Source organism: Bubalus bubalis, chromosome 5, assembly GCF_019923935.1.
Source record: "Bubalus bubalis isolate 160015118507 breed Murrah chromosome 5, NDDB_SH_1, whole genome shotgun sequence".
Lineage (NCBI taxonomy): Eukaryota > Metazoa > Chordata > Mammalia > Artiodactyla > Bovidae > Bubalus > Bubalus bubalis.
Window position 1 is genome coordinate 77,085,522 of NC_059161.1, and position 26,142 is coordinate 77,111,663.

Sequence of the window (26,142 nt, forward strand, 5' to 3'; positions counted from 1 at the left end):
CGAAGAGTAAGTACCACTTCTTCTTTTGTGTTTTTCTTTCTTTTCCACAGTTAAGAAATATGTTATGTACACAGTGGTAGATTTACAATCAATGTCGCTGCCCAAATGACTGAATCTCTCCTCTGTGCAAATACAGGAGAAGTATAACTAGGGCCCTTCAACTCAAGGGGAAACTAAGGATAAAACTTGAATAATTGATTGTAAAAAAAACCAAAACTGTTGGAGAAATAGGGAACTCAAGATAGGAGTTGGAGAAATATATACAGTGAAGCAAATACAAACTAGGCGGAAAATTCTGAAGTCTAAATTCTCAGTTCTACAAAGGAATTCACTTTACTTTGAAAAACGAAATATTGAATTCATGTCTTTAATTCTGCTCCCTCCCCAAGCCACACCAAAATAACAGAAAAGAGTTTTTATGTTATCTTTTAGTTATAAACTGAGAAAAAGAATGAAAGCAGAAGATGAAAAGTGGAGCGGCAAGAAGCAACCAGACTGAAATCACAGAATCCCTCAGAGGAATCAATGGAAGTGGGATGAAGGTGGGGCTAAGAACAAAAAGTACTGAGCGCCTGAGAACAATCAGACTTCCAGACCTCTCCTGCCCCTCTGCTGGGAAGACTAGAGGTTTATTTTCTTAGGGAGGGTCTATGTCTGGGGACAGCTGGCCCAGCTGAGGATAGGGCTACTGAAACTAAAACAGGAAAATTCTATACTGAATGTTGAGATGGCCAGGCCTCTTCACAGCTCAGACCCTAGATATAGGTAGGAGATCAGAAAAGCCTTATATGGGGAACTGCTCACCTGATACAAAAGACCTACAAATACTGACATCAGGGCTTTCCCAAGGACACAGTCCAATCAGGTCACCCTTCAGTAAAGACCACAGTTGACACAGAACTTTCAAGCACCATTTAGTGTCTCACTTTAAAATATGAGCAGGCAACTGAAGATTACCAGACATTTAAGGAAAATATCTAACGTGAAAGACCAAGACCAGAACAAGCAATTTGGGAGAAAACAGAAAGTATACAGAAAGAAGAAAACTTCAAAATTAATCCATCAATAATATCCTTAGAGAGATCATTAAGAAATGAAAAGACAATAATCACGAAACAAGAGCAGGATGCAACAAAAAAGGAACATTTAGAGAACAATAGAAGAGCCCTTGGCAATTAGAATTTAATTCAGACATCTCTCCAAAGAGCCTGACTTCATGCCCTTCTTCTGTGTATACACATGAAAGATTGATCACCTCACCTTTTTACTTTTTTTACTGCTTTACTTTTCTGTCTCTTATGTTAAAATTAATGCCTCGAGTTCAAGGACATCCCTTACATGTCTTTGTATCCCTAGTGCCAAGTGCTGGGGACTATTAACTGACATTGTTTCAAGGAAGCAGGTGCTAAATTCCGGTCTGAAGTGGCTCTGCAGACAGCTGCCGCACCAAATCAAGGGGATATATATTCATGGGTAGTACAGGAGCTTGAAACCTGTGGGGCGACAACAGCTTCAATGTCCCCACACCTCGTCTTTCTTTCTCAATCCTAGGGCTTTGCTGGCTCTTCCTGCTCAGCCAGTCCACGTGCCTTCCATGCCCCCACCTTCACCCCTTCCTGTGGGAGCTGGTTGGGCTTTTCCAGATACAGCCTCAGAGTATAACCGAGGCAGAGAATTCTGGAGTTCTTTGGGAAGCAGTGTGCTCTGACTTCAAAGGCATTCCTGATTCATCAGTCAGAAAATGAAAACCACTGATACCGTGGCCTACAAACCAGCCAGTCCGTTAGGGGGTAAAGAGCACATGGAGGAGAATGCGCCCTGGGATTGCTCTCTGAGAGCAGCTGTGGCAAGCGGCCTCTGGCACAGAGTGCCAAGTCAGGAAAATCAAAGGCCCTTCAGGCAGAAAAGAGGAAGGTGCAGAAAGGCAGCTGGCCACTGATGGTGAGCATCTGGGCCTGTTGCCCAGAGGTATCTTTATTTGGGAACACCTGGGTCCTGCCCCTTAGATTACCAAGATTCAAAAATATCTAAATTCTCAACCCAAAGGTAATCAGTCTCCCCAAAAGAGGTATTTGTGGGCATTAAGGACAGATACAAGGAAACAGGAGCACTGAATATGCTGGGTTCCTTTACATCCTTGCTTGCAAATAACTTGGACTGCTTTTCCGAAGATCAAACGAGGGCAAAGTTCCTTACAAAAAGTCCTTCCTGGTTTTCTTCTTAACTCCTCTGAGGGGGAGAGAGACAGGCAGAGAGAACGTGTACAACAAGTATCTCCTGGAGCCAGCATACAAAAGCCCCAAGCTCCTGCTTGAAGCCACTGTCATGTAGGTGACAATCACCCTGGCTTACTCAGGACTTGCCTAGGCTCAGCACTGAAAGTCTCATGTCCTGGGAAAGGCTTCAGTCCCAGGCAAACCGGGAGAGTTAGTCACCCTGATGCCATGGTACCTTACTCAGACCAGTCCTATACTTATTCTACGCTCCAGAAGAAAAAACTTATACTTCTATTCTCTGAACTTTCTAACGGCCAACAATCTGCAAACTCATCTGACCCTTAACTACAGTCTGATATTTCATGAAGCATGATTAATGGGAGACACCAGCACATGGACTATGTGGAGATCTGGCTCACAGAGGTCAGGAGTACCCCCTAGGATCATACAGCTGGTGGAGACCAGGTAGGATCTGGGCTGCCTAATTCAGGAGACTCTAGTCATTAGAGCATGGGTTTTCAATCTTGGTACTATTGACCATTTTAGGCCAGACAATTCTTGGTTGTGGGGAGCTGTCCTGCACATTATGAGATTTCAGTTGCATTCTGACTTGCAGCACCTCCTACTCCAGTTGTGGCAATCACAAATGTCTGCAGACATTTCCAAGTGTCCCCTTGCCTGAAAGATCCCCCTGATTGAGAATCACTGCACCAGACTGTTCTGCCTTCTCTGGAACTTTCCATCTCTGCTCATTTCTCTCTTCCTACTGTCTACTGGCCTTAAATAGATTATAAGAGTGTGTACCAACTCACCTAATGGAAGGAGACACCATGCCCAGCCAATTCTTGGTTTGCACACCAGTGGGAGGACCTTATGCTCTGTGTTGACTGTGGCCTCACGGTGGCCAGTGAACACTGGTCAATGTTGGACTGCCTGAAGGACAGCTGGAAGTGCCACCTTGGCCCTCCTCAGACCAGAGCAGTGAGTTCCAAGGTTTTCTTTCTTACACCGATATTATGTCTTTTCACTTATTTATTTAAAAAAAAAATCATGGTACATTAGGAGATCCAGGATGCAGAGTAAAGCTAACAGATCCCTACACACTGCTCCTCCTCTGCTGCCTCCAGGTCCCCTGCAGAAACAGCGTACTGGATTCAAATTGGTTTGGGGCTTGCTGATTATCCACCCTACTCCTCCCTAGAAAGGGCGACAGCAGAGACCCAAGATGCTTACAGGAAAATGAAAGGATTCATATAATGACTACACATGTCATTTTTTATCCTGGTGAATTATCTGCCAGAAGAAAGGAGTAATAGCTCTTCGTCGTGCCTAGAAGATGCTCTAAAAATAAAGAGCAGAAGTAAAGCATTAAAAAGACCAGGGGGTTCAGGAAACTCATCCAGTCTGAACATGGTTCATGAACATGCTTCTATTTTTAAAAAGGCTTAACTTCATTTGAAAGAAATGAAGACTTGGGAACTGAACCAAAGGGAACCATCTATCTACTTGGCTTCAGAGCAAAAGAGTCACAGAGCAGAAACTGCAAACAAACTGAGCGTCACTGGAGACAAAACCGATGACCACTCTATCCTATTTACTTGCTTAACAGTTGCCCTGGCAGCGTGGCCACACCTCGGCTTTTGGATCAAGAACATGGAATTCTCTGATCCCAAATGCCTGTGATACGTGTCGCCACTGCCTGTCTTCCTGTGAATTAAAAAAAGGAAAGAAAAAAAAAACTGTAGTGAATAAGCAAGTAAACACAGGAAATTAATTTTGCCTCCAAAACAGGATGGGGCAACCCTGGAGAAAGACACAAAGGCCTGGCACAGCCCAGCTGGAGAAGGGGCCCTGAAAGGCGTTAGCTGCACAATAGGAATAGTCCCTGTACGGCAGCAGGAATTTCCTTGGTGTGCATGTTTGTTTTAATTATGAAACATGACTAGGACAAAAACAGCCCCACCACCTCCCTGTGCCTGAAGAAACCCGCGTCAGTCACAGATACCATGTGCCTGCAGCACCGGGCACTTCAGAACAGACTGTGTTTTCGCCACCAAAGCCTGGCCCGTCACTGAGGTATGGCCTTTACAAAACCCCAGGGAGTCGATGCAAAGCTCTCTCTGCTTGAACTGGTCCCTTATATGAAGAGCATTGAGGACTCTGCTTCCCTCTAGAGCGCTCGCTCTGGTCTCAAACCAGGAGATAAATCCGAGAACTGACGCAAAACTTTGAACAACAGGTCCTTTCCAACAGGGTGTGTACTATTCAAAGAGCAATAGCAATGTAAACTAAGTTCCTTGCTATTAGCTTCGGGGTCCCTCGTTTGCTATTCATGCGGGTCAGATGTGCTGGTGACCTAGACCTTGGCTGGTCTCTGGTGATTAAGCCCCCAAAGAAGCCAGAGTTAGCCTGCATAACTAAAGAGGGATCCTATTTTGAGAAAGTGTTTTTGGGCTCAATCCAGTTTGAAAATAAGAGTGCAAGAAGAGATGGGTGAAGTCATCCCCAGTGGGGACCATGCACTGTCCTCAACCTCAGCTCAGCTCTGTTGCTGACGTGACTATGGCCACAAGCTGCCAAATGCTGCTTCCCTCTGCCTGTGAAAGGGCCAAGCAACCCAGCTGATTTACCGAGTAGAGCTCATTCAGGACCTTCATCAGATCGTCTTGGAGCTGCTGGCCGACTTCTTTACTCTGCAAAGAAAGAAGAATGAAGGTTAACTGGGAAACAGAAGGGAGGAGGAGACAACAAAGGCAAGAGCAGCACTGACTCCACAAATAACACAGACTCAATTAAGGCCCATTATTTAACCCAGCAAATCAGATAACCACTCCGATCAGGCCAAATTATGGTCGGATTACTCAAAGAGTTTTAATAAAATGAAATGCGCCCCCTTTGAGAGTCTAGCAAAGGCAATCGTGTGGAGGGAAAATGGGTTGTAGACTTTGATTTTTCAATTGGCTGTCAAAGAGAAGGTCTGAAAGCTACAACCTACTTAGCAATAGTTAGGCAGGACAAGCTTTTTTGAATCCTTGTAGTCAGGCATTCCTGACAATTGTGGAGCAAAGTAAGAAGTGAAATAGGATGAGACAGACATGTGTATATAAATAAAATATCCAAGGACTTCAAAGCACCTGACTAAATAGGAACCTCCAAGCAAAAAGAAGTTATACCTCTTAATTGCTTTATTGGTAGAAACACCAGACTCCCAGGGCAGTGGTATGTCAATCATGACTGGTTGCTAATGTTACTTGAGACTGATAATACACATTGAAAGTGAAAGTTGCTTAGTCGTGTCCGACTCTTTGCGACCCCATGGACTGTAGTCCATGGAATTCTCCATGCCAGAATATTGGAGTGGGTAGCCTTTCCCTTCTTCAGGGGATCTTCCCAACCCAGGGATCAAACCCAGGTCTCCTGTATTGCAGGAGGATTCTCTACCAGCTGAGGCACAAGGGAAGTTCATAATACACATTAAGAGTTTCCAACAGGTTAACCTTAAGCAGTGGTAACTCTCAGATTCTTTGCTGCTGCTGCCCAGGGCTGGCATCTAACTATATGGGGAGAAGGGCAGAAATAAAGAATAAGGAAGCAGGAAGGAAATAAGAGCCATGCCTTTGATACTGAATGTTTATGCAAAGCCCCGAGAGCAGAAACATAAAACTGACTGGCATCACCAGGTTATTGAGAGGGAAAGCCCTTGTTTAATCTTCTGCCAGCTCCTAGGTCTTTCCTACTAAAAATTAGATACCAACAACAACCTTCTAATAGGTGGTATAAGACTACTCCCTGGGACACCTCAGCTCCCACGCAAATAAATTCTTGACATCCTCCATGTCAGACACATAATTATTTAAGATTTTGCTTTTTTTCAAGATGTATGGCTTAAAAAAATTTTTTTTCTGATTATAAAAGGAATATATACGTTTATTGCAATAAATAAGAAAACTGTAGAAAATCTCAAAAAAGAAAATGCAACCCTTAATTCCTACTCCTAAGAAATCACCACTTCAGGTTTGTTATACATTTTTCTCTCTACAATGTTTATGGAATTTGGATTGCATTATACACACTGTTAGGGGGCTTCCCTGGTGGCACAGAGGGTGAAGTGTCTGCCTGCAATGCAGGAGACCTGGGTTTGATCCCTGGGTCAGAAAGATCCGATGGAGAAGGAAATGGCAATCCACTCCAGTACTCTTGCCTGGAAAATCCCATGGATGGAGAAGCCTGATAGGCTACAGTCCATGGTGTCGCAGAGTCGGACACGACTGAGCAACTTCACTTTCATACACACTGTAACTTATCCACTTAGACATAAGCTGTGAATATTCCCCTATATATTATTCTTCCATAGCATTATAATAAGATTATATTGATGTAGTTCCTATACTCTTGCACATTAACTTTGCATACAAATTTTTATAATAAAAGATGCTGCATTTAATTACTTTGTATATAATTTACATACACACCTTGATTATTTTCTCCTAGAAGTAACCTTGCTGAGTCAAAGACTGCTAACTTACACCATTAAATTGCCCTTGGGAAAAACTGTACCCATTTAAAATACCACCAGAAGCATATAAGAATGTTCTTTTACTTTTTTTTTGTCTTGAAAACTCTATATGGTATCCTCTTTTAATTTGTAGCCCTTTGATTCTAGTGAGCCTAAACTTTTTTCTTACATGCTTAGCAGTCATTTTCACTTTTCTTTTAGACTTTGCCACTTTTCTATTATGGAATTAATTATGGAATATAACACATGTGTGACCTTTGTTGTGAGCAGACATGAATTTTTACACTTGGTAGTGTGGAGAGGGATAGACGGAGTCCTGAATTAGCAATCATGAGACTCTTCTATTTCTAGCTCCTCCACCATCAAGAAGATAACCTGGACATCTTAGGACATGTCCAAAGACATCTTTGGACATATCCAAAGATAACCTTTGGACAACCTGGTCATCTCTCTCAACTTCTGTTTTTCTTTCCAAAGAATGAAAGTCTTTGGCTTAAACATTCCTAAGTTCTTTTCCAACTTCTGCCATTCTATAATTTTTCACCATCTCTTGCCTGGCTTCTTGAGTCCATATTAGATGCCAACACCAGCCACTTCAGTGGACAGTGGGTTGGCCTTCCTCCATAGAGTAGAAGATAATGAGCAGGTTCTCCTCAGGGACCAAGATGCTTTACAAAATGGATGGCTTCAGGAGTATCTTGCCAACCTTAAATTTACTATCCCCAAATGACTCTCGCTCAATGCCCTCAACCGCTGGAAGAAGCCACAAGAGGAAACGCCTTTCATCTAGGATTCCCATCACGAGCAGAGCTGAGCTCCATGGAAGTAGCAGGGCTCCAAGGAGGTGAAGTGAGGCGAAATGACTCAACCACTAGTCCCAGAGTCAGCAACAAGGCCAGGAAGTGACCACGAGTATCACTGGCAAAGGCCCTGCCCTCCGGCCTCCAGGCCAGCCCCCGCTGCCCACCTCCCAGCCTCCCCTACACCTCCTGGTGTTTCGATGGCAGACGTTCCAGGAGAAGGCTCCCATTCCTCTACCCTGCTGCCGACCCATGACTTAAATAACCTAGCCCTCCACAGGAGATAGGACGGGGAGGGGAGAAAAAGCATGACCAAGAGAACAGCAATTAAGCCCAGGCAGATGTTTCCTTTCCTGTACTGATTAGTTGGAAAAGGACCGACTCAACTGTTATCCCTGTTTATTTGAACAGGCTGCTGAAGTGATCCTGACTTACTCTCCTTCTGGCTGCAGGCTGGGGGGAGAACACATGTGTTGTCAGCCGGGTTACAGTTATGAGAGAGCCCCCCACCATCGGGAGCCACTCTGACTCGAGGGGAGAGGCAGGAAATAGCCTGTACCTCTCCTTTCACAGATGAGAAAAGGCCACCGTTCTCCATTTCCGAAACCTTAGCTGTGTGCCTCTGGGGGCCAGCGTGGCCCCGGCGACCTGAGAAGGGCTTCCGTGCTGGCGTCCGCGGCGGAGCGGTTGTCAGAACGGGGAAGCTCCAAGGGGGCCCCACCCAAAGACAAGGGGGACATTTATTCCTGGGAACAACAGGGCCTGGTGAGGCCGTGACAATGTAGGCTGTGGGGCCTTTCCGTTTCCTATGAAAAACAGCAAGGGGCTCCGAGGCAGGGAAGAGAGAGAGCCTACAGAGCAGGCTTTGTGAGTTATCACACAGCCTGAATCTCTTTTCTTTAAAATTTCTTGGAAGAGAATGAGTCATCTAAACATCGCAGGAAACCAAATAGAAGTCGAGGGAAAAAATGACTTTGGGCAAAGTTTTTCTCTTAAATGTTTGCATAGTAATCTTTGCCTGGAAAAAAAGAGAAGATGCCTAAATTTAGACTAGAGATGTGGCACAGTGAACAATGCTGGTTCTCTGGGGGGAGGGCCCTGGTGTGCCCAGGCGGGGGCTTTTATTTTGACACTCACCACAACTGTTTGGCCGCGTGTTTCCCAGGCCCCCCCATCAGCTGCCTGCCTGCTGCCGGGGCGGGGCTGATCGGAAGGCAGCGAGATTGCAACAGGGCCTGCCAGCTGTGTGCTTACAAAATGGGCAGGGAGTCCTCCAACAGATAACAGCTCTGGACAACAGAACCGAAACACACAGCCTCGTTTCCCCAAGACCAGCAAGTTCTGAAAGCTCCTCACCCACAGCAAGGATACAGCAGCAGAAATATAAGGAAACATGGGCTGGGCTGGTGGGACACTGGTCCCTTAGCTTTGGAGCAATATATGTCCCTTAGCTGGGATGGGCCTTGTGTGAGCACCTCCCAAAGAACACTGATTAGGAAAGGGTTTTCAAACCAGTCCTCATCAGGGAGGTTACCTGACTCTCTATGTACTTACTCAGCACCCACGTGGCTTGGCGAGCTGGGGAGGAGGGGCTGCGGCTTACTGGCTCTCAACCTATACTACAAAGCTCTATTATTTGACAGGCACCAAATTACCCCTTATTTGTATGAAAGAGAAAAAGAGGAAGGCATGTCTCTGCCATGTGGTGAGAGCTAATTTCAGCTCCGTCTCAAGGCTGAGCCTGTCAGCAGGTAGAAACAGTAGGGTCATTTAGTTCTTCGCCGATTAGCTTGTGTCAGCAGATTTCCAAGAAAGAATCGAATTTTCAAGAGCATATAGCTCCCTCCAACAGGGCTACCCTCCTCCCTACCCAAAAGATACTTCTGAGACTGACTGTTAAAAAAATGTGAAACTGAATTTCCATGAACAGATTTCAGAGGAAAGAGACATGAACCCTATACAAAGCTCTGGCAGCAAGAGAAGTGTCACCAGATGGACAGTGACGGTTTCAGGGGCACTGGGGCTCACTACTTCAAAGTGGCCAAATTTCAAGAGCTAGAGCTATGCCTGAAATGTTTTTTGGGGGAGGACCGGGCTAAAAGCAGCGGCAGGGCCAGCGCTGGGTGACAGTGGGCACTGTGTCCAGCCTCGCCCCAACCCGACTCAGCCCATCAAAATCGGTGGTGCAGGATGCAGCCGTGAGCGTGCAGGGTGGGGGGATCTGGTCAGAGCTCAGGAGTGACTTCTAGATTTCCCTGTGGCCACACTACTTGTGGCTGTGCGGCGGGACACTTTCTACCCAGCTTTCACTCGCTGACTAAGATACCACATGGTGGCTGTAGCAAGGCCGTGCTTTGACGATACTCTGGAGAGCCCATGATAGCATAAAAATACAAATAAACTGAATTGCAAGACATATAGAGAGGGAGGCTAGGAGCTGCCGTGAAAGAAACACCTTGAAGTTCTTCTACCTTCTGAAGACAGAGTAGAACAGGATTTCTAAAAATACATTTAAAAAACTGTAATCCAGTATAATATGTGTGTGTCTACAGTAAAAATAGCTTTTTATGTGCAGTGCATTCTGATATTTCCTATTCTTTTCTCTTTTCTTCAAGTTTTTAATGCTAGTCAGAATTTACTAAATTCATCTTACAATTAATCAATGAGTCATTATACACAGGTTTAAAAAGACTAGACCCACAAATTGTGGCATTGATAAAGAAAATAGTGGCAGAAGCCCACCAACCAAGATAAGTGCTATGTAACTTGGCCCTCAAGTTGGCTAGTTACATGCTTTGAAGAAGGTTCAATCACTAGCTGCTGGCAAGGTGGGAAACGTTGGATTTTAAGGAGTGAGCTCTAAGAATCCATTGGCAAATATTTATAGAACATCTATTATGTGTCAAGAACTTGTGGTTTAACTGGAAATATAGCAGTATACTGAGCTTCCCTGGTGGCTCGGTGATAAAAGAATCCGCCTGCCAACGCAGAAGACGCAGGAGACATGGATTTGATCCCTGGGTCAGGAAGATCTCCTGGAGGAGGAAATGGCAACCCACTTCAGTATTCTTGCCTGGAAAATCCCATGGACAGAGGAGCCTGGCATGCTGCAGTCCAGAGGGTCGCAAAGAGTTGGACACGAATGAGCATGCACGCACATAGCAGTATACAAAACACTGTAAAAGTTTACAGTCTATTGAGAAAGATGGACATGAAGCTGACGTCTCAGCCTATGAGAATGCTGCTCTTCCAGTCTCAAAAGCATTACTAGAGATGGAATTCTTATCTTAGTTTTCTAGTTCAAGATGAATTTTTTTTTTCTATCTTAGCCAAGAGGTTTCTACACTTGACCTAACTCCAGAGCAAGTTAGAACCTAGCTTGCTAGAAACAGAAATGTGATTTCAAAAAATCTTGCTACTACATAGCAAAACTTTTCTTTGAATTTGCCTTTCTAAGTTACTAATAGGTATTTCCAGTTGTAAAGATATTGCATCAGTATAAGTGACCCCCAAAGCAGTCACATTTCATTTTTAAAGAATCCCTTGAGTTTCTCAGCATCATACAAACTAAAAATTCACCAGGTTCTCCTTCACTCAGAAGTAGATGAGCATAGTTAAATTCCCTCTGTAACAAGAGTCATATTTTAAAAGAAAATGTCAGAAGCCTGACACAGTCTGAGCCACATTATCCATCTCAGAATTCGCCTTTTGAAATACACCTGGTTTCTCAATTAGATTCCTGTTTATCTAAAGAACTTAATCTTAAGAAAATCCCAAAGCTACTAAAATATGAAACCACCTAAAACTAATGAAAGAGACAGACTCTAACTTTAAACCTGATTTCTGTCTTCCATGGTGCCCAGCCCACTGCTTTGCACACAGTAGCCAGTAAGATAACCAGTTGCTGAATCAATTAGATAAAATTTTAGACTTACACATCATGCTTTCACAGAAGCTACTCCTCAGGCAGGACTGTAGCTAAATCCCTCCAATAGAGAGGCTCTATCAACCACAGGGAAGAAGAATTTTTGGTTTTTCTTATACTGCTGCTGCACAATCTATTCCCCTCCCCAGTTTCACTAATAACAAAAGTAATAATAACTCTGCAAGAAAGAAGCAATTTTCCTACAGGAGAGGAGTAGGTGTTCAGCAAAAAGGAAGAAATCGGTGGGGATGGGGGTCAGTGGCTGTAGAGGCAAAGTAAAAAGGATAGATTTATATTCTATCTCTGTAGGTAGATTACACAGAAAAGATCCTTCTCAGATGTACAACTGTGACTTAGTTCAGTCGGGGTGATAAATTAAATGTCTAAAGGTAGGACAATCCCTGCTGCCTAGGTCAGAGAAGACAAAGAATGCCCACTACTAAATTCTGGTTTAATGAAATCCAAGAGCATTCTCCTCTAGGGCACTTGTTTCTGAAAGCCATTTCCTTAAGGCTTTCCCAGAAGTTCTGGAATGTATGAGTAGTCAGACTTAATAATCCACAGTAACGCTAGTAGGCCCTGGGAGAAAATCCATTCTTTGCTATGACAGTGAACTCTATGGATTCAATTTCTACCTCCCATGGATACTTACTGTGCTCTGTTACAACAGACTGGAGCCTCCTGTCAGGGAAACATCTGATTCAGACAAGGCTGAGTCCCACTGGACTAAGGCAGGGGTAGGGTGGAGGCGGGGGACAGGAGGAGACTGAAGGCCCTCTGCTCTCCCAAGACCTTGGAATGATACAATGTATTCATAAAACACAACCCTATAGCAATCGGAAAGTCCTCCCATGGTTGTTTCAATCTCTTGGAATGGACTATTCTAATACTAAGAAATCAGAATAGTAAGTAAAAATTTAGAATAGTAAGTAATATTAAGCAGAGACATTACTTTGCCAACAAAGGTCCGTCTAGTCAAGGCTATGGTTCTTCCAGTGGTCATGTATGGATGTGAGAGTTGGACTGTGAAGAAAGCTGAGCACTGAAGAACTGATGCTTTTGAACTGTGGTGTTGGAGAAGACTCTTGAGAGTCCCTTGGACTGCAAGGAGATCCAACCAGTCAATCCTAAAGGAAATCAGTCCTAAATATCCATTGGAAGGACTGATGCTGAAGCTGAAGCTCCAATACTTTGGCCACCTGATGTGAAGAACTAACTCATTGGAAAAGACCCTGATGTGGGGAAAGAGTGAAGGCAGCAGGAGAGGGGGATGACAGAGGATGAAATGGTTGGATGGCATCACCAATTCGATGAGTTTGAGCAAGCTCCAGGAGTTGGTGATGGACAGGGAAGCCTGGCCTGCTGCAGTCCGTGGGGTTGCCGAGTTGGACACAACTGAGTGACTGAACTGCACTGAATACTAAGAAAATAAGCTGAAAGTAATATCCCTTAAAAGGAAAGAGACAAGTCTGAGGCTTTGTTTCTTAAACCACCACTGTGATCCTTCTCTTGGCAAATCCCCATCTTTAACTCTTCAGGATAATGATCTGTGGGAGTGGAATGGTGTCTTTAGGTCCTGATCTCCAGTGCTAAAGGACTCCTTGAGGTCATGTTGAAGATGAGTGATCACCCCACCCCCCAGGCAGGACACTAAAGGCATAGAAATGGTGTCTTGATGACCATGGCATCATTGTATAGATCGGTACACAGGGGACAAAACATGCAAAGGCAAACAAGCAACATGAGAACACAAATCTCTCAGCAGCTGTAAAATGAACTCTGGAGGAAAAACAATGGGTTGGAACTCAGCAAGAAGGGGGAGAAAAGCCAGACTGGTAAGTGGATGTAAGCACATGCCTACAATAAGGAATTCCAGGAGCTGGGGGATAGGAAGAATACCCCTGTGGCTCCCAGATGACTGGGAGGAGGTTGGGAGAATAGGGGTTAATAGAGCCCATCTGAAAGTTGGCAGCGTGAACATGGCATGCAGGGCAGCCTGGTAGGAAGCAAAACAGTCAGCAGCACCCTACAGGAAATGCCTGGGGCACTGGGACAATCGCTGATTAGACAATTTAAAGAGGAACCTGGCAGCAAAGTCAGTTCATTGAGGGATCTGTGTAGTTCCCATACTTCTGGAATGGCCTTAGAATCCCACTGTCCAGAGAGTAAAAGGGGAGCAGGGGGTTTCCTTATGAAGAGAGCATCTTCTTGACACTTCAGGTGCCAGAGTTAGACCTGACAGGAGCATAAAGCCAGCTCTGGGAGACAGAGTCCTCACTGGCAGAAGATCAGGAAGCATTTCCTTGGGGCTGGATGGAGCTCTGAGTGAGGACAGGTCTCCTCATTGACAGAAGCAGTCTGCACCCCTTAGTCTATGTCCACACTGTGTCCACACTCACAGCTACACCTGCCAGTTCACAGATAGTTAAAAACATCTACATCCTTGGAGGAAGGCACCCTGCCTCATCCCCAGTGAAAAATCAGTGAATTGTAAGAAAGAGGACGCACAGAGTTTGGAACTGATGATTTCCAATCTCCAGCTCTGATTTCTCACCTAAGCACGTCAGTTTTTCTCTTTACTTCAGGCTTTATAAATTTTCCAGATTTGTCAAAAAGAACATCTATCTGCCTGTGGGTGCTGGGCATAGGGCCCATACATGTCATTTAGGCCCGGTTCGTTCACTGTCTTTTCAAGTCTCCTATATCTTTACTGATTTTTTATGTTTGTTTTTGTCTAGTTACTTGATCTTTCACTAAGTCAGGTGTATTAAACCTCCCACTGGGGTTGATGATTTGTCTGTCTCTCTTTTTGATTCTGTCCATTTTTGATTTATATGTTTTAAGGTTGCCTTATTAAGTATATACTTCTTCCTGGTAACTTGAATCTTTAATTATTACAAAATGTCCTTTTTTATCTTTAATAATTCTTTTTTTGCATTAAAATCTACCTGATCTGATTTTATCACAGCTATCTTTTCCCATCATTTTGCTTTAACTCTTTCTATATCCTTATATCCTTTCTTTTATAAGCAATTATATACTTCAGTTTTGTTTATTTAAAATCTGATTTTTTATTTTGCATGAATCTATTTACACTCATTGTAATTACTGACACATTTAGGCTTAAATCCACCAACCACCTAGATGCTATTTGTTCTCTTTTTCTCATTTTTTTAATCTTCTTTTTTCCTTCCACTGGAAAAAAAAAAAATCAGTAAAAGTCACTCTTTTTGGTTTATCCTAAATTTTTTTACAAGCGTGCAAAATGAGTAACAACTGCCGCAATTAAGACACAGAACAGTTCTATCACTCACCAAAAAATTCATTCTTGCCTCCTCTTTGTGGTCCAGCTCTCCTCCACCCTTCACCCCTGGAGGCCATTGCTATGTTCTGTATGCCTACAGTTTTGCTCTTACCAGAATCTTTCCTATCAATTTTGGGGCTATTTTTTATTTATCTAGTTTTCCCCTCTCTTAGATTGGTAGAGATACTATTTCTTAAGTGATAACCCTAAATTATGACATATATCCTTGACTTGCCAAAGTCTAATATAAATTAATGGGCTTCCCTGGTGGCTCAGGGTAAAGAATCTACCTGCCAACACAGGAGACACACACCCCTGGTTGGGAAGGTCCCTGGAGAAGGCGATGTCACCCCATGAGACACACACCCCTGGTCGGGAAGGCCCCCTGGAGAAGGAAATGGCAACCCACTCCAGTGCTCTTGCCTGGGAAATTCCATGGACAGAGGAGCCTGGTGGGCTGCAGTTCATGGGATTGCAAAAAAGTTGGACACAACCTAGAGACTAAACAACAACAACAAAATAAATTAATACTCTTAACACTTTCTGGACAATTCCTTTAACTCTATCTCCCAATTTCTGCCTAGACACAGATTGCATTGTTTCCATTTACATTAATTTTACATATGTTTAAAACCCTGCAAGAAATTATTTTTTAAAGTCAATATTCATTTAGGTGTATACTCACTCATACATACTTTTTGTTTCTCCTCACTCTTTACTGCATCTCCACGCTTCTATCTGAGAGCATTTTATTTCTGCCTAAAAATATACCATTCAGTATTTCTTTTAGTGCAAGTTCTGCTGGTGAGAAGTTATATGAGGTTTTTGTCTGAAACTGTCTAGTTCCCCTTCCTTTTTGAAAGCTATCTCTTTCAGTATGTCATTCCGCTATCTCTTTTCTTCTATTGTTTCTGTTGAGAAGTCAGCTGCCAGAAGTTCCTTTGAAAGTAATGTTAGTTTTTTTTTCCTTTGCTGTTTTTAAGATTTCTCTATGTCATAGTTTTCAGCAATTTTAATATAATGCACCTAAGTGTAATTTTCTTTGATTTATCTTCCTTGGGGTTCATAATCCTTTATCATATCCCACAAGTCTCTTATGCTCTTTGTTTTGCGGGGGGTGGTGGGCATATTTTCCATCCTTTTCTCATTCTCAGCTTCAGTATGTATTTTTTTCTAACCTATCTTCCAATGCATTAATTCTTTAGTCAGCTTTGTCTAATCTGCTATTTAATTCACACTGAGCTCTTTATTTCAGTTACTGTATTTTTCAATACTCAAATTTCTGTTTGATTCTTTTTTTTTTTTTTAAACACTGAGATAAAACTCATATTCCAAACAATTCAAAGCACCATTATGCTTCCTGGACATGTGCATTCCTTCTTTAGAGAAATGTCTATGTAAGCCTTTTGCCTTTTTAAAGACTGGGCTGTTTCTCTCCTTATTGTTGAGTTGTAGAGTCCTTTATATATTCTGGATACTAGATCCTTATCAGAAATATGATTCAAAAATATTTCCTCCTATTCTATAGGTTGTCTTCATTTTTTTTTTTATTCTGTCCTTTGCAGTACAATAATTTAAAATTTGATGAACTTCAATTTCTGTACGTCTTCCTTTTGGTGCTTGTATTTGGTGCCATACCTAAAAAACTGTCACCTAATCCCAGGTCACAAAGCTTTATGCCTACATTTTCTTCTAAAAGTTTTAGGTCTTAAATTTGTATTTTTGATCCATTTTGAGTTGTTTGATTCTTTTTTATAATTTTCCCATTTTTTGTTATTATTTGACTTCATAAACAGAGTTAATTTAAAGTTGATAACCATTATATGGACCTCCTATAGATCTATTGCTTTTCTTACTAGTGCATATACAAAACAATGAGAGGTATTAGGGCTAGGATGATAGCATCTTCCACTAGAGAGGATTTAAATTTCTTATATAGTCACTAGATATCTTGGATCAACTTAATCCAATGAGAGATTAAGATAATTTGAAGCTAGGTTTCAGTCCCTGTGAGACTACTAAAGTCTATTTCTGGTTCACTGTTACTTCTAAATTGTATTCCTGTGGGGTCCCAAAGCCTGGGGAAGTTTACTAGGGCTCCCTCTTCCTTAGCCTGAATTCCAATTTTTGTCCTGTTAACCCTATAAGGGTATTATTACAAGCTATGCTTGGCTTCTCTTCTAGAATAGCAGGTGCCTCTTAGCAAAAGCAGCTCCAAAGAAGCAGAAGGGTTGGTCTGAATTACCACAATGGCAACCCACTCCAGTACTCTTGCCTGGAAAATCCCATGGACGGAGGAGCCTGGTAGACTGCAGTCCATGGGGTCACTAAGAGTTGGACACGACTGAGTGACTTCACTTTCACTTTTCACTTTCATGCATTGGAGAAGGAAATGGCAACCCACTCCAGTGTTCTTGCCTGGAGAATCCCAGGGACGGGGGAGCCTGGTGGGCTGCCGTCTATGGGGTCGCACAGAGTTGGACACGACTGAAGCGACTTAGCAGCAGCAGCTGTCCTAGTAGCAAATTCAAAGTCTAAACTTGGAAGACAGGCATTACTTCATGTTTATGCGTAGGCTTCATCAGGTCCAGTGCAATGGTGGATATCTAATAAGTATGCTTTGTATGAAAGAAAGAATGACACTGGTGAAAGTGAAGGCTTACCACATTTATGTTTTAAAGTTTTTCATTTCCCAGGACATGGTAACCGACATACTCTGGTAAAATAAGAGAGAAGCAAGCCTGAGGTTTAAAATATGGTCTTCATTACTTCCTTAGGGGCTTTTCAAAAACCACAATCCATCAAAGGATAGGAGAAGGATGAATCTACCTCATATAAAGGGCATAGTAATTAGTTGTAGTAATTGAGACTCCAGATTTAAATCTCAGGCATTCTCTGGTAACCCTAAGTCCACGAAAGGGAGGAACTACCCAAGAAATTCTAAAACTGAGTACATATCAAAGTCTTCTATGGGGCCATTTGGGGCTTGAAGGCTTGGCCATCTAATTCCTGGGCCATATGTGAAAATAGCTCCACCAATTATCCAGCACACTGGCCCTTCTTAACTGACACTAGTTATAAAAACGGAAAAAAGTCATCAGTGACTTCCGATTCTGTCTCCAGTAAGCGGCCACGCGCTGCTGACCCTTCCTTTAGGGTATACGTAACACCTGTCTCCTTTTCATTCCCTCTGCTACTGCTACCACGTAGTGAGAGTGAAAGGCGCTCAGCCATGTCCGACTCTTTGCGACCCCATGCTATATAGTCCATGGAATTCTCCAGGCCAGAATACTGGAGCGGGGAGCCTTTCCCTCCTCCAGGGGATCTTTCCAACCCAGGGATCGAACCCAGGTCTCCTGCATTGCAGGCGGATACTTTACCAGCTGAGCCACAAGGGAAGCCCAAGAATACTGGAGTGGGTAGCCTATCCCTTCTCCAGCGGATCTTCCTGACTCAGAAATCAAACTGGGGTCTCCCGCACTGTAGGCAGATTCTTTACCAACTGAGCTATCAGGGAAGCTACCACATGGGGGCCCTTATTACTCTGCCCCTGGATTAGAGGCTCAGTCTTTCTGAAACAAGAGCTCTGTTATATCATTTTCCTATGAATAAATCTCCCTTCACTCCCACAGACTCTCAGAATGAAGTTCAGATTCCTTGGTCTGGCATTCAGGGCCCTCTTCAGCCTTGTTTCAAGCTCTCTCCTCATAAATACTCTGGTTCAGCTAAACTCTTTCACTCACCACCCTCTGAAGGTGGTGAGCGTGTTTCTATTCTCTCTTTGGTCCTGAAATGTCTTCTTTCCTTTTGGACTGTCCTTCCACTCTAACTTCCCTTCCAAACTCATGAACTCCTTACTTTTCCTTTTCTAGTTAGGAAAGCATTTTCATTCACTAAACACCGAGCTCAAATGTCACCTGTCTACTTACTGTATGTAAAGCATTTACTATATCTGGTACAGGATAAAATCTTCAATATATATACTTTAAAATAAAGTAAGCGTGTGATACAATTTTCAATCAATGGTGAAATGTAAATTGCATGGCAACTTTTCAAAAAATCAAACTGTGTACCTCACATTATATATAAAAAGTGACAGTGGTCCAGTGGCTAATCTCTGTGCTCCCAATGCAGGGTGCCTGCATTTGACCCCTGGTCAGGGAACTAAAGAGTTCCCATGCTGCAACCAAAGATCCCACGTGGCACAACTAAGATCGAAGATCCTACATGCTGCACCCAAGACCTGGCACAGCCAAATAGATAAATGAATTTTAAAAAACTGATTTCGTGGAGATGGCTTAAAGGCTATAAAGTAAAAGATAAAACTGTAGACCATCAGAAGACAATACAATGGGATATCTTAAAGACTGTAGGGCATGAAAGGCTTTCTTAAATATGGCAGTAAAAGCACTAGCCATAGGAAAGCGAATGGAAGTACATTAAAATCGTGAACTTTTATTGGTCAATAGAAAATATGAACAGGAAAAAGTAAAACATAGTGTAGAAGAATATCTACCCATATAACCAATAAAAGGATTAATATTCCTAAAAGGCATTTCATTTAACAATATATCTAAATGGTCAATACAAACTAGAAAAGCCCTCAAACTCATAGTAATCAGATTGTTGCAAATTTGCTGATAATTAATAATCCTATCAGCAAATTAAAACTGATAAGACAATAACTAAAATTAAATGTAAAACTATAGCTCAAATTAAAAATCTGACCATACTAAACATTAGTAAGGTCGCAGAAAAATGAAACTCTTATACATTGCTGGTGGGGGTGAAAATTACTAATAACTACTTTAGTAAAGTCCTAAAGGAAATCAGTCCTGAATATTCATTGGAAGGACTGATGCTGAAGCTGAAGCTCCAATATTTTGGCCACCTGATGCAAAGAACTGACCCACTGGAAAAGACCCTGATGTTGGGAAAGATTGAGGGCAGAAGGAGAAGGGGACGACAGAGGATGAGATGATTGGATGGCATCACCATCCAACTGGATGGACATGAGTTTGAGCAAGTTCTGGGAGATGGTGATGGACAAAGAATCCTGGTGTGCTGCAGTCCATGGGGTCGCAAAGAGTTGGACATGACTGAGGTCCCATCACTTCATGGGAAATAGATGGGGAAACAGTGGAAACACTGTCAGACTTTATTTTTCTGGGCTCCAAAATCACTGCAGATGGTGACTGCAGCCATGAAATTAAAAGACACTTACTCCTTGGAAGGAAAGTTATGACCAACCTAGACAGCATATTCAAAAGCAGAGACACTACTTTGCCAACAAAGGTCCGTCTAGTCAAGGCTATGGTTTTTCCTGTGGTCATGTATGGATGTGAGAGTTGGACTGTGAAGAAGGCTGAGCGCTGAAGAATTGATGCTTTTGGACTGTGGTGTTGGAGAAGACTCTTGAGAGTCCCTTGGACTGCAAGGAGATCCAGCCAGTCCATTCTGAAGGAGATCAGCCCTGGGACTTCTTTGGAGGGAATGATGCTAAAGCTGAAACTCCAGTACTTTGGCCACTTCATGCTAAGAGCTGACTCATTGGAAAAGACTCTGATGCTGGGAGGGATTGGGGGCAGGAGGAGACGGGGACGACAGAGGATGAGATGGCTGGATGGCATCACTGACTCAATGGACATGAGTATGAGTGAACTCCGGGAGTTTGTGATGGACAGGGAGCCTGGCGTGCTGTGATTCATGGGGTTGCAAAGAATTGGACACGACTGAGCGACTGAACTGAACTGAAATGAACTGAGTGACTGAACTGAACTGAACTGACTTTGGGAAATAGTTTGAAAGTGAAAGTGAAGTTGCTCAGTCATGTCCGACTCTTCGCGACCCTGTGGACTGCAGCCTACCATGCTCCTCCAACCATGGGATTTTCCAGGCAAGAGTACTGGAGTGGGTGAGTTTAGCATTATATAAAAAGGAAGATACGCCAATTTTTAAACCAGAAGCTCCTCTATTAGGTACACACCCTAGTAGGCACAAACTTAATTGTTCACTAAATAAAAAAATGCTTACTCCTTGGAAGGAAAGCTATGTCCAACCTAGATAGCATATTCAAAAGCAGAGACATTACTTTGCCAACAAAGGTCCGTCTAGTCAAGGCTATGGTTTTTCCTGTGGTCATGTATGGATGTGAGAGTTGGACTGTGAAGAAGGCTGAGCGCCGAAGAATTGATGCTTTTGAACTGTGGTGTTGGAGAAGACTCTCGAGAGTCCCTTGGACTGCAAGGAGATCCAGCCAGTCCATTTGGAAGGAGATCAGCCCTGGGATTTCTTTGGAAGGAATGATGCTAAAGCTGAAACTCCAGTACTTTGGCCACCTCATGCGAAGACTTGACTCATTGGAAAAGACTCTGATGCTGGGAGGGATTGGGGGCAGGAGGAGAAGGGGACGACAGAGGATGAGATGGCTGAATGGCATCACTGACTCGATGGACGTGAGTCTCAGTGAACTCTGGGAGTTGGTGATGGACAGGGAGGCCTGGCGTGCTGTGATTCATGGAGTTGCAGAGTCGGACATGACTGAGCAACTGACCTGAACTGAACTGATAGTATTGTCTGCATTAGTCCCAACTGAAAACAACCTAAATGCCCAATGACAATGAAATGGATAAACAAATTGTGGTGAATTCATAAAGTGGAACCCTACAGCAGTGAAAATACACAAGGTACAGCTACATGCAACGGCACAGAAGAATCTCACCAACTGTGGCAAACAAAAGAAGCAAGACAGAAAAGGACGCATGTAGTATAGTTTCACTATGTAAAGTTCAGAAACAGGCAAAACGATGCTTTTTACGGTGAACACCTAGAGGCTACAGTTTAACAAAAGCAATGATAATAATTATCATTGTCACAAAGTTAGGATAGTGGGGAGGAATAGAAGGAGCTCTCACTGGGGAAGAGTACAAAGCAGGGACTTCTGAAATGCTGATAAGGTTCTATGTATTGACCTGGGTGGTTATTTACCTTGATGTTTGCTTATAATTACTCACCTATTATACATATATATTTTACCTACTTTTCTATATCAAAACAGCAAATTTTAAAAACTGAAAAACAGAAGAGCCCCAGGTTGATCGGTGATGTCTATCACAAATGCAGGAATGGAGTATGTGCTGATACATGTTGGTTCACAGGTCTTCCTTTAAGAATCAAGCTAAACATGAGCTCCTTCTTCACTGCCTGTCTCACATTCTCTAGCAATTATTATCTATGCCATTTACGGGACACCTCATATCTACAATGCCTTGATTACAGCTGTTTATGTAAATGTCTTCTTCCCTTTCAACTATAGCATAAGTTTCTGAAGGGTCTGGACTGTATCTTGCAATTAGTAGTTAATACAAACAGTTAACTGTAGCTTAATTTGCCCAGTGCTTAGTGTACACTAATCATTTATAGGCATAACCTTATTTAATCTTTGTAGTCATCTATGAGGGGGTATTAATCTATGAGGTATTTATCATTATCTCTATATTTTTGATACTAAATCTTGGAGAAGTTGTTATTTGTCCATGGAAACAGCTGTGAAATAGCAGACTTATAATCTGAACCCACAAACTCCTGTTCAATGCTCTTTTGTCAGATTTGTATTTTCCTCACCTCATACAATGCCTTGAATATAGTAAGTACCCAATAATTATTTATTAAGTGACAGTGAGAGGATGAAGCGCCATGAAATTTTATAGCAAGAAAGAGAGGGATAGTACAAAAGAATATCCCTGATGCATCAGTTTTAAAATCCTTGGGTATATATATAAAAGGTTATGATTCCATCTGTTAAAAAGAGAATCATGTATGTTAGCCATAAAAATAAGCTGCTAGGATATTCCAGTTATAAGGAGGGAATCCAAAACTTAATGTGCTTTAAGTCCACTTGCTGTATTTGGATGGCTGGCAGTTCAAAGGGCAAATGGCAAACGCACCTCTCGTGAAGCACCCTGGCCATTGTGCAGACGGAACCAAGCCAAGGGGTCACTGATTACTGCCTTCCCACCAAGGCAGTGGCTCTGTGAAAGCCCTGAATGGATCATCTGTTCTTCGTCCAGTCTTGGGAATTCAGGATGAACAGGATGAGGATGGGGGTAAATGATAAGGGTGACCACTGTCTTGGGGCACTGCTAAAGAGTTCAGGCAGCAGTCTTCCTGGGGAGCCCCAAGGAAGGGAGTGGAAAGAGGCTTAAGACAATGGGTGCTTTCAGGAGTTCCCTTAGTATCCAGAAGAGAAGAGAGGAGCAGAGGGAAGGTTCAAATATCTGGGGGAAAGGAAAGTACTTATTGATCCATTGCAGAAACAAGGGTTGTGATCAAAGAATCAATTTGCTGAAGTTATAGCAAAAAGAAAGCAACAACGGGCCTTCCCACATTCCTGCCTTTCCATGCCAGGCTGTCCTCTCCCCCCCAACTATCCCCACCCCCCAACTTCTGGGGACAATTGAGCTGTGTCTCTGGCATGTGTGGAGCTGCAGGTCAGAGCCATATTTAACGAGAACATTCATTCTCTACAGGCGCTACAGGGCTCCTCAAAACGCCCTTTGTGTCATTGTGCCTTTCTCTCCACCCGCCTTGACACTAATTTAATCAAGATGTCCTAGCTTGTAGATGCGTGGACTCGTCAGTTCCGCATTCTTCACATTAGGGTTTTGAAGCAAAGTATGTAGGTTAGTCGAGGAGATGGGGTCAGGGTCACCGAGCCAGAGCGTGGCAATCTTTTGTGTAAACCCTAGGCTTAAAGAGCGCACTGGGTTTGTGACACGCTCTTATAATTTTTCATTAACCCTAAATATTCTGGAGAGGTCAAGAAATATTTTCTAAAGTAAATACATGCCTGTATCAGACCCAAAAAAAAAAGAAAGAAAGAAAGAAAGAAAGCCAAACAAAAAACAAACGGGGGAAAAAAGATAGGATTTACTCATCAGTAATGTTTTTAGAACGTAGAACTAAAAAGGAGCAGCTTGTTGCCTGCTATTTCTCTCCTAGTCTCTACTCCACTCACCCATAATTTTGCAAAATCTGAAAACTTCAATTGTCTTACCTACAAATTAGATTTAAATTCAAACATTCCTTTCTTAGCTGCTTCTCTATCTAGACCACAGCCAGAAGTAAATCTCAAAACTGTGGTAGGGAATTAAACTAGTAAGAAAAATAAACAAGGAAACCATCTGGAGCCCTGGGTCCCTGCCCAGGTTACCTGGTTTCTATGCTGTGGTATCTCCTGAAAAGAGCCTCAGTGGTTATCACCACTTTCCTAAGTTGATTTGTGTGATGCCCAGCAGAGCCTCTGAAGCCTGAGTTTTGCAGGCCAGGAGTCAGATTCAAGGAAGCGTGAGGCAGAGCTGGGGAACTTTGATGACCTATCTTAGGAACTAATTTGGGTCTGTGTTGAAATTCCTCTCGTCAACCACAGATCCATTTCATCATGACCTCTTGCCGGGGACATCTAACCCATTCCCTCCATTATCTGCTTGCCAGTTTAATTAACTCACATCACCACGGACAGAAATATAGCCAAAGGAGTACTGTTTCACAACCCACGAAAGGATTTTCAGAAACCCAGTAAGCAGGACTCCAGACTAGAACAGGGTGTGTCCCCTACAGCTTTTGAAGGAAGAAGAATCTTGAGCTCAATTCCATTTCCTCTTGCCTAGATCAAGTCAACAACTGGTCTGGGGCCAGAAACTATCCTAAATGCCTAGGCTAATCCCCAAGTTCTCATGTAATTCTACAAACCCAATTAATCTCCCTGACATGAAAAACTAAAACGATTTTCAGCTCCCTTGCAAAGCTGTGCTAAAAAAACTCGCTGCCCTCAGTCATCTCGCTGCCCCTCTAGCTGCCATCTTCTCCACACTGCATCTTAAGGTAAGAACTGAGCCTTTGCCCTCCATCTCTTTTTTGCTGACTTGCATATTTTCTCTCTTTTTCTGGAAAACTGATAAGAAATGCTTCCTTGATGCTGTCAAATCATGACTATGGCCTATTGGTCTGGGTTTTTTGTTAGGGCAAAGAAAGGATGGGATATTGAGAAGATCACATTTTACCATATTCTGTAACCAAAAGATGACCACATCTGTGTTGGAGATTAGAAATGGCTCTGGGTTAAACAAAAGGTATTTGGTCCAAGAGTTGCCCAAGAGGAGAAACAACAACTTATAAAACTTCATTTAATGAGATCTACAATATATTTAATAAAATCAGCTACTCTAGTTCTTAAAAGAATAACCCAGTGGTTATACAGAGATAATCTAGAGAAAATTATTTTTTTTAATCTCATAATTTTTCTAGGATTTAAGTCTATAGCACAAAATATAAGCCCTGTGCATTCTGATTTCAAATATAGCTGGAATGTCTCCCCCATCTTCTCTTTGCCTCTTCCTACTATCTTAATTTAGGACCCTATCGTTTCTTACATGAACTATCAAGACAGTTTTATTTAACTGTGTTTGCTTTACTAAACTCTCTCACAACCAAAGATTTCAGAGTAATCTTTCCTAAAAGCAAATCTGTCCATGGTACTCCTTTGGTAAAACCCATTACTGTGACTGTTTCAGTTAAGAAGCAGGTATAGATGCTAAAAAGTAGTGGGCAAAGATGAGGAGAAATAGGATATTTGCATTGTCTCAAAAATGCTTTCCACAAGTTATCTGAAGTGCAAGAGAAAGAAAGTAACTTATAATAAAGCAATCTGGCAGACATCTATCTTACCCAGGCAATCAGAATGATCACCACTAGTAACGGGAAAAATCAACCAGAAGTGGCTCCTGATAAAATACACAGCATCACTTATGTGGTGCTCTTGCCAAAACCTGTTTAATCAGATCTAATCACGAGGAAACAGCAGACAAACCAAGACTGAGGGATATTCTACAAGGTAACTGGCCGGAACTATCCACAAGTGTCAGTCATGAAAGACAACGGAAGATAGAGGAAATGTCAGTGATTAGAGGGGATGAGTGGGATGGTGCCACAGGTAATCCTAAACTGGATTCTGAACCAGAAACTGGACATGAGTGGGGCAACTGGTAAAATTTGATTTAGACCAGTAGATTAGGTAATAGCATTGAATCAGTGTTAATTTCCTGATTTTGATCATTGTACTGTGGTCATATGAGATCTTAACATTAGCGGAATTTCAGTTCAGTTCAGTTCAGTCGCTCAGTCGTGTCCGACTCTTTGCGACCCCATGAATTGCAGCACTCCAGGCCTCCCTGTCCATCACCAACTCCTGGAGTTCACTCAGACTCACGTCCATCGAGTCAGTGATGCCATCCAGCCATCTCATCCTCTGTCGTCCCCGTCTCCTCCTGCCCCCAATCCCTCCCAGCATCAGAGTCTTTTCCAATGAGTCAACTCTTCGCATG

The 26,142-nt window shown here is 42.8% G+C and overlaps 1 protein-coding gene across 12 annotated transcripts in view; it reads right to left on the bottom strand.

Annotated features, from left to right (window-relative positions):
- Window positions 1-26,142, bottom strand: part of SRGAP2 (SLIT-ROBO Rho GTPase activating protein 2) — a 254,066-nt gene that overhangs the window by 74,146 nt on the left and 153,778 nt on the right. For all 12 annotated transcript variants that reach the window (XM_006052794.4, XM_006052792.4, XM_006052793.4 and 9 more), the window contains one exon: window positions 4,847-4,909. In XM_006052794.4, coding sequence (XP_006052856.1) covers window positions 4,847-4,909 — 63 coding nt within the window. The remainder of the gene's footprint in view (window positions 1-4,846; window positions 4,910-26,142) is intronic.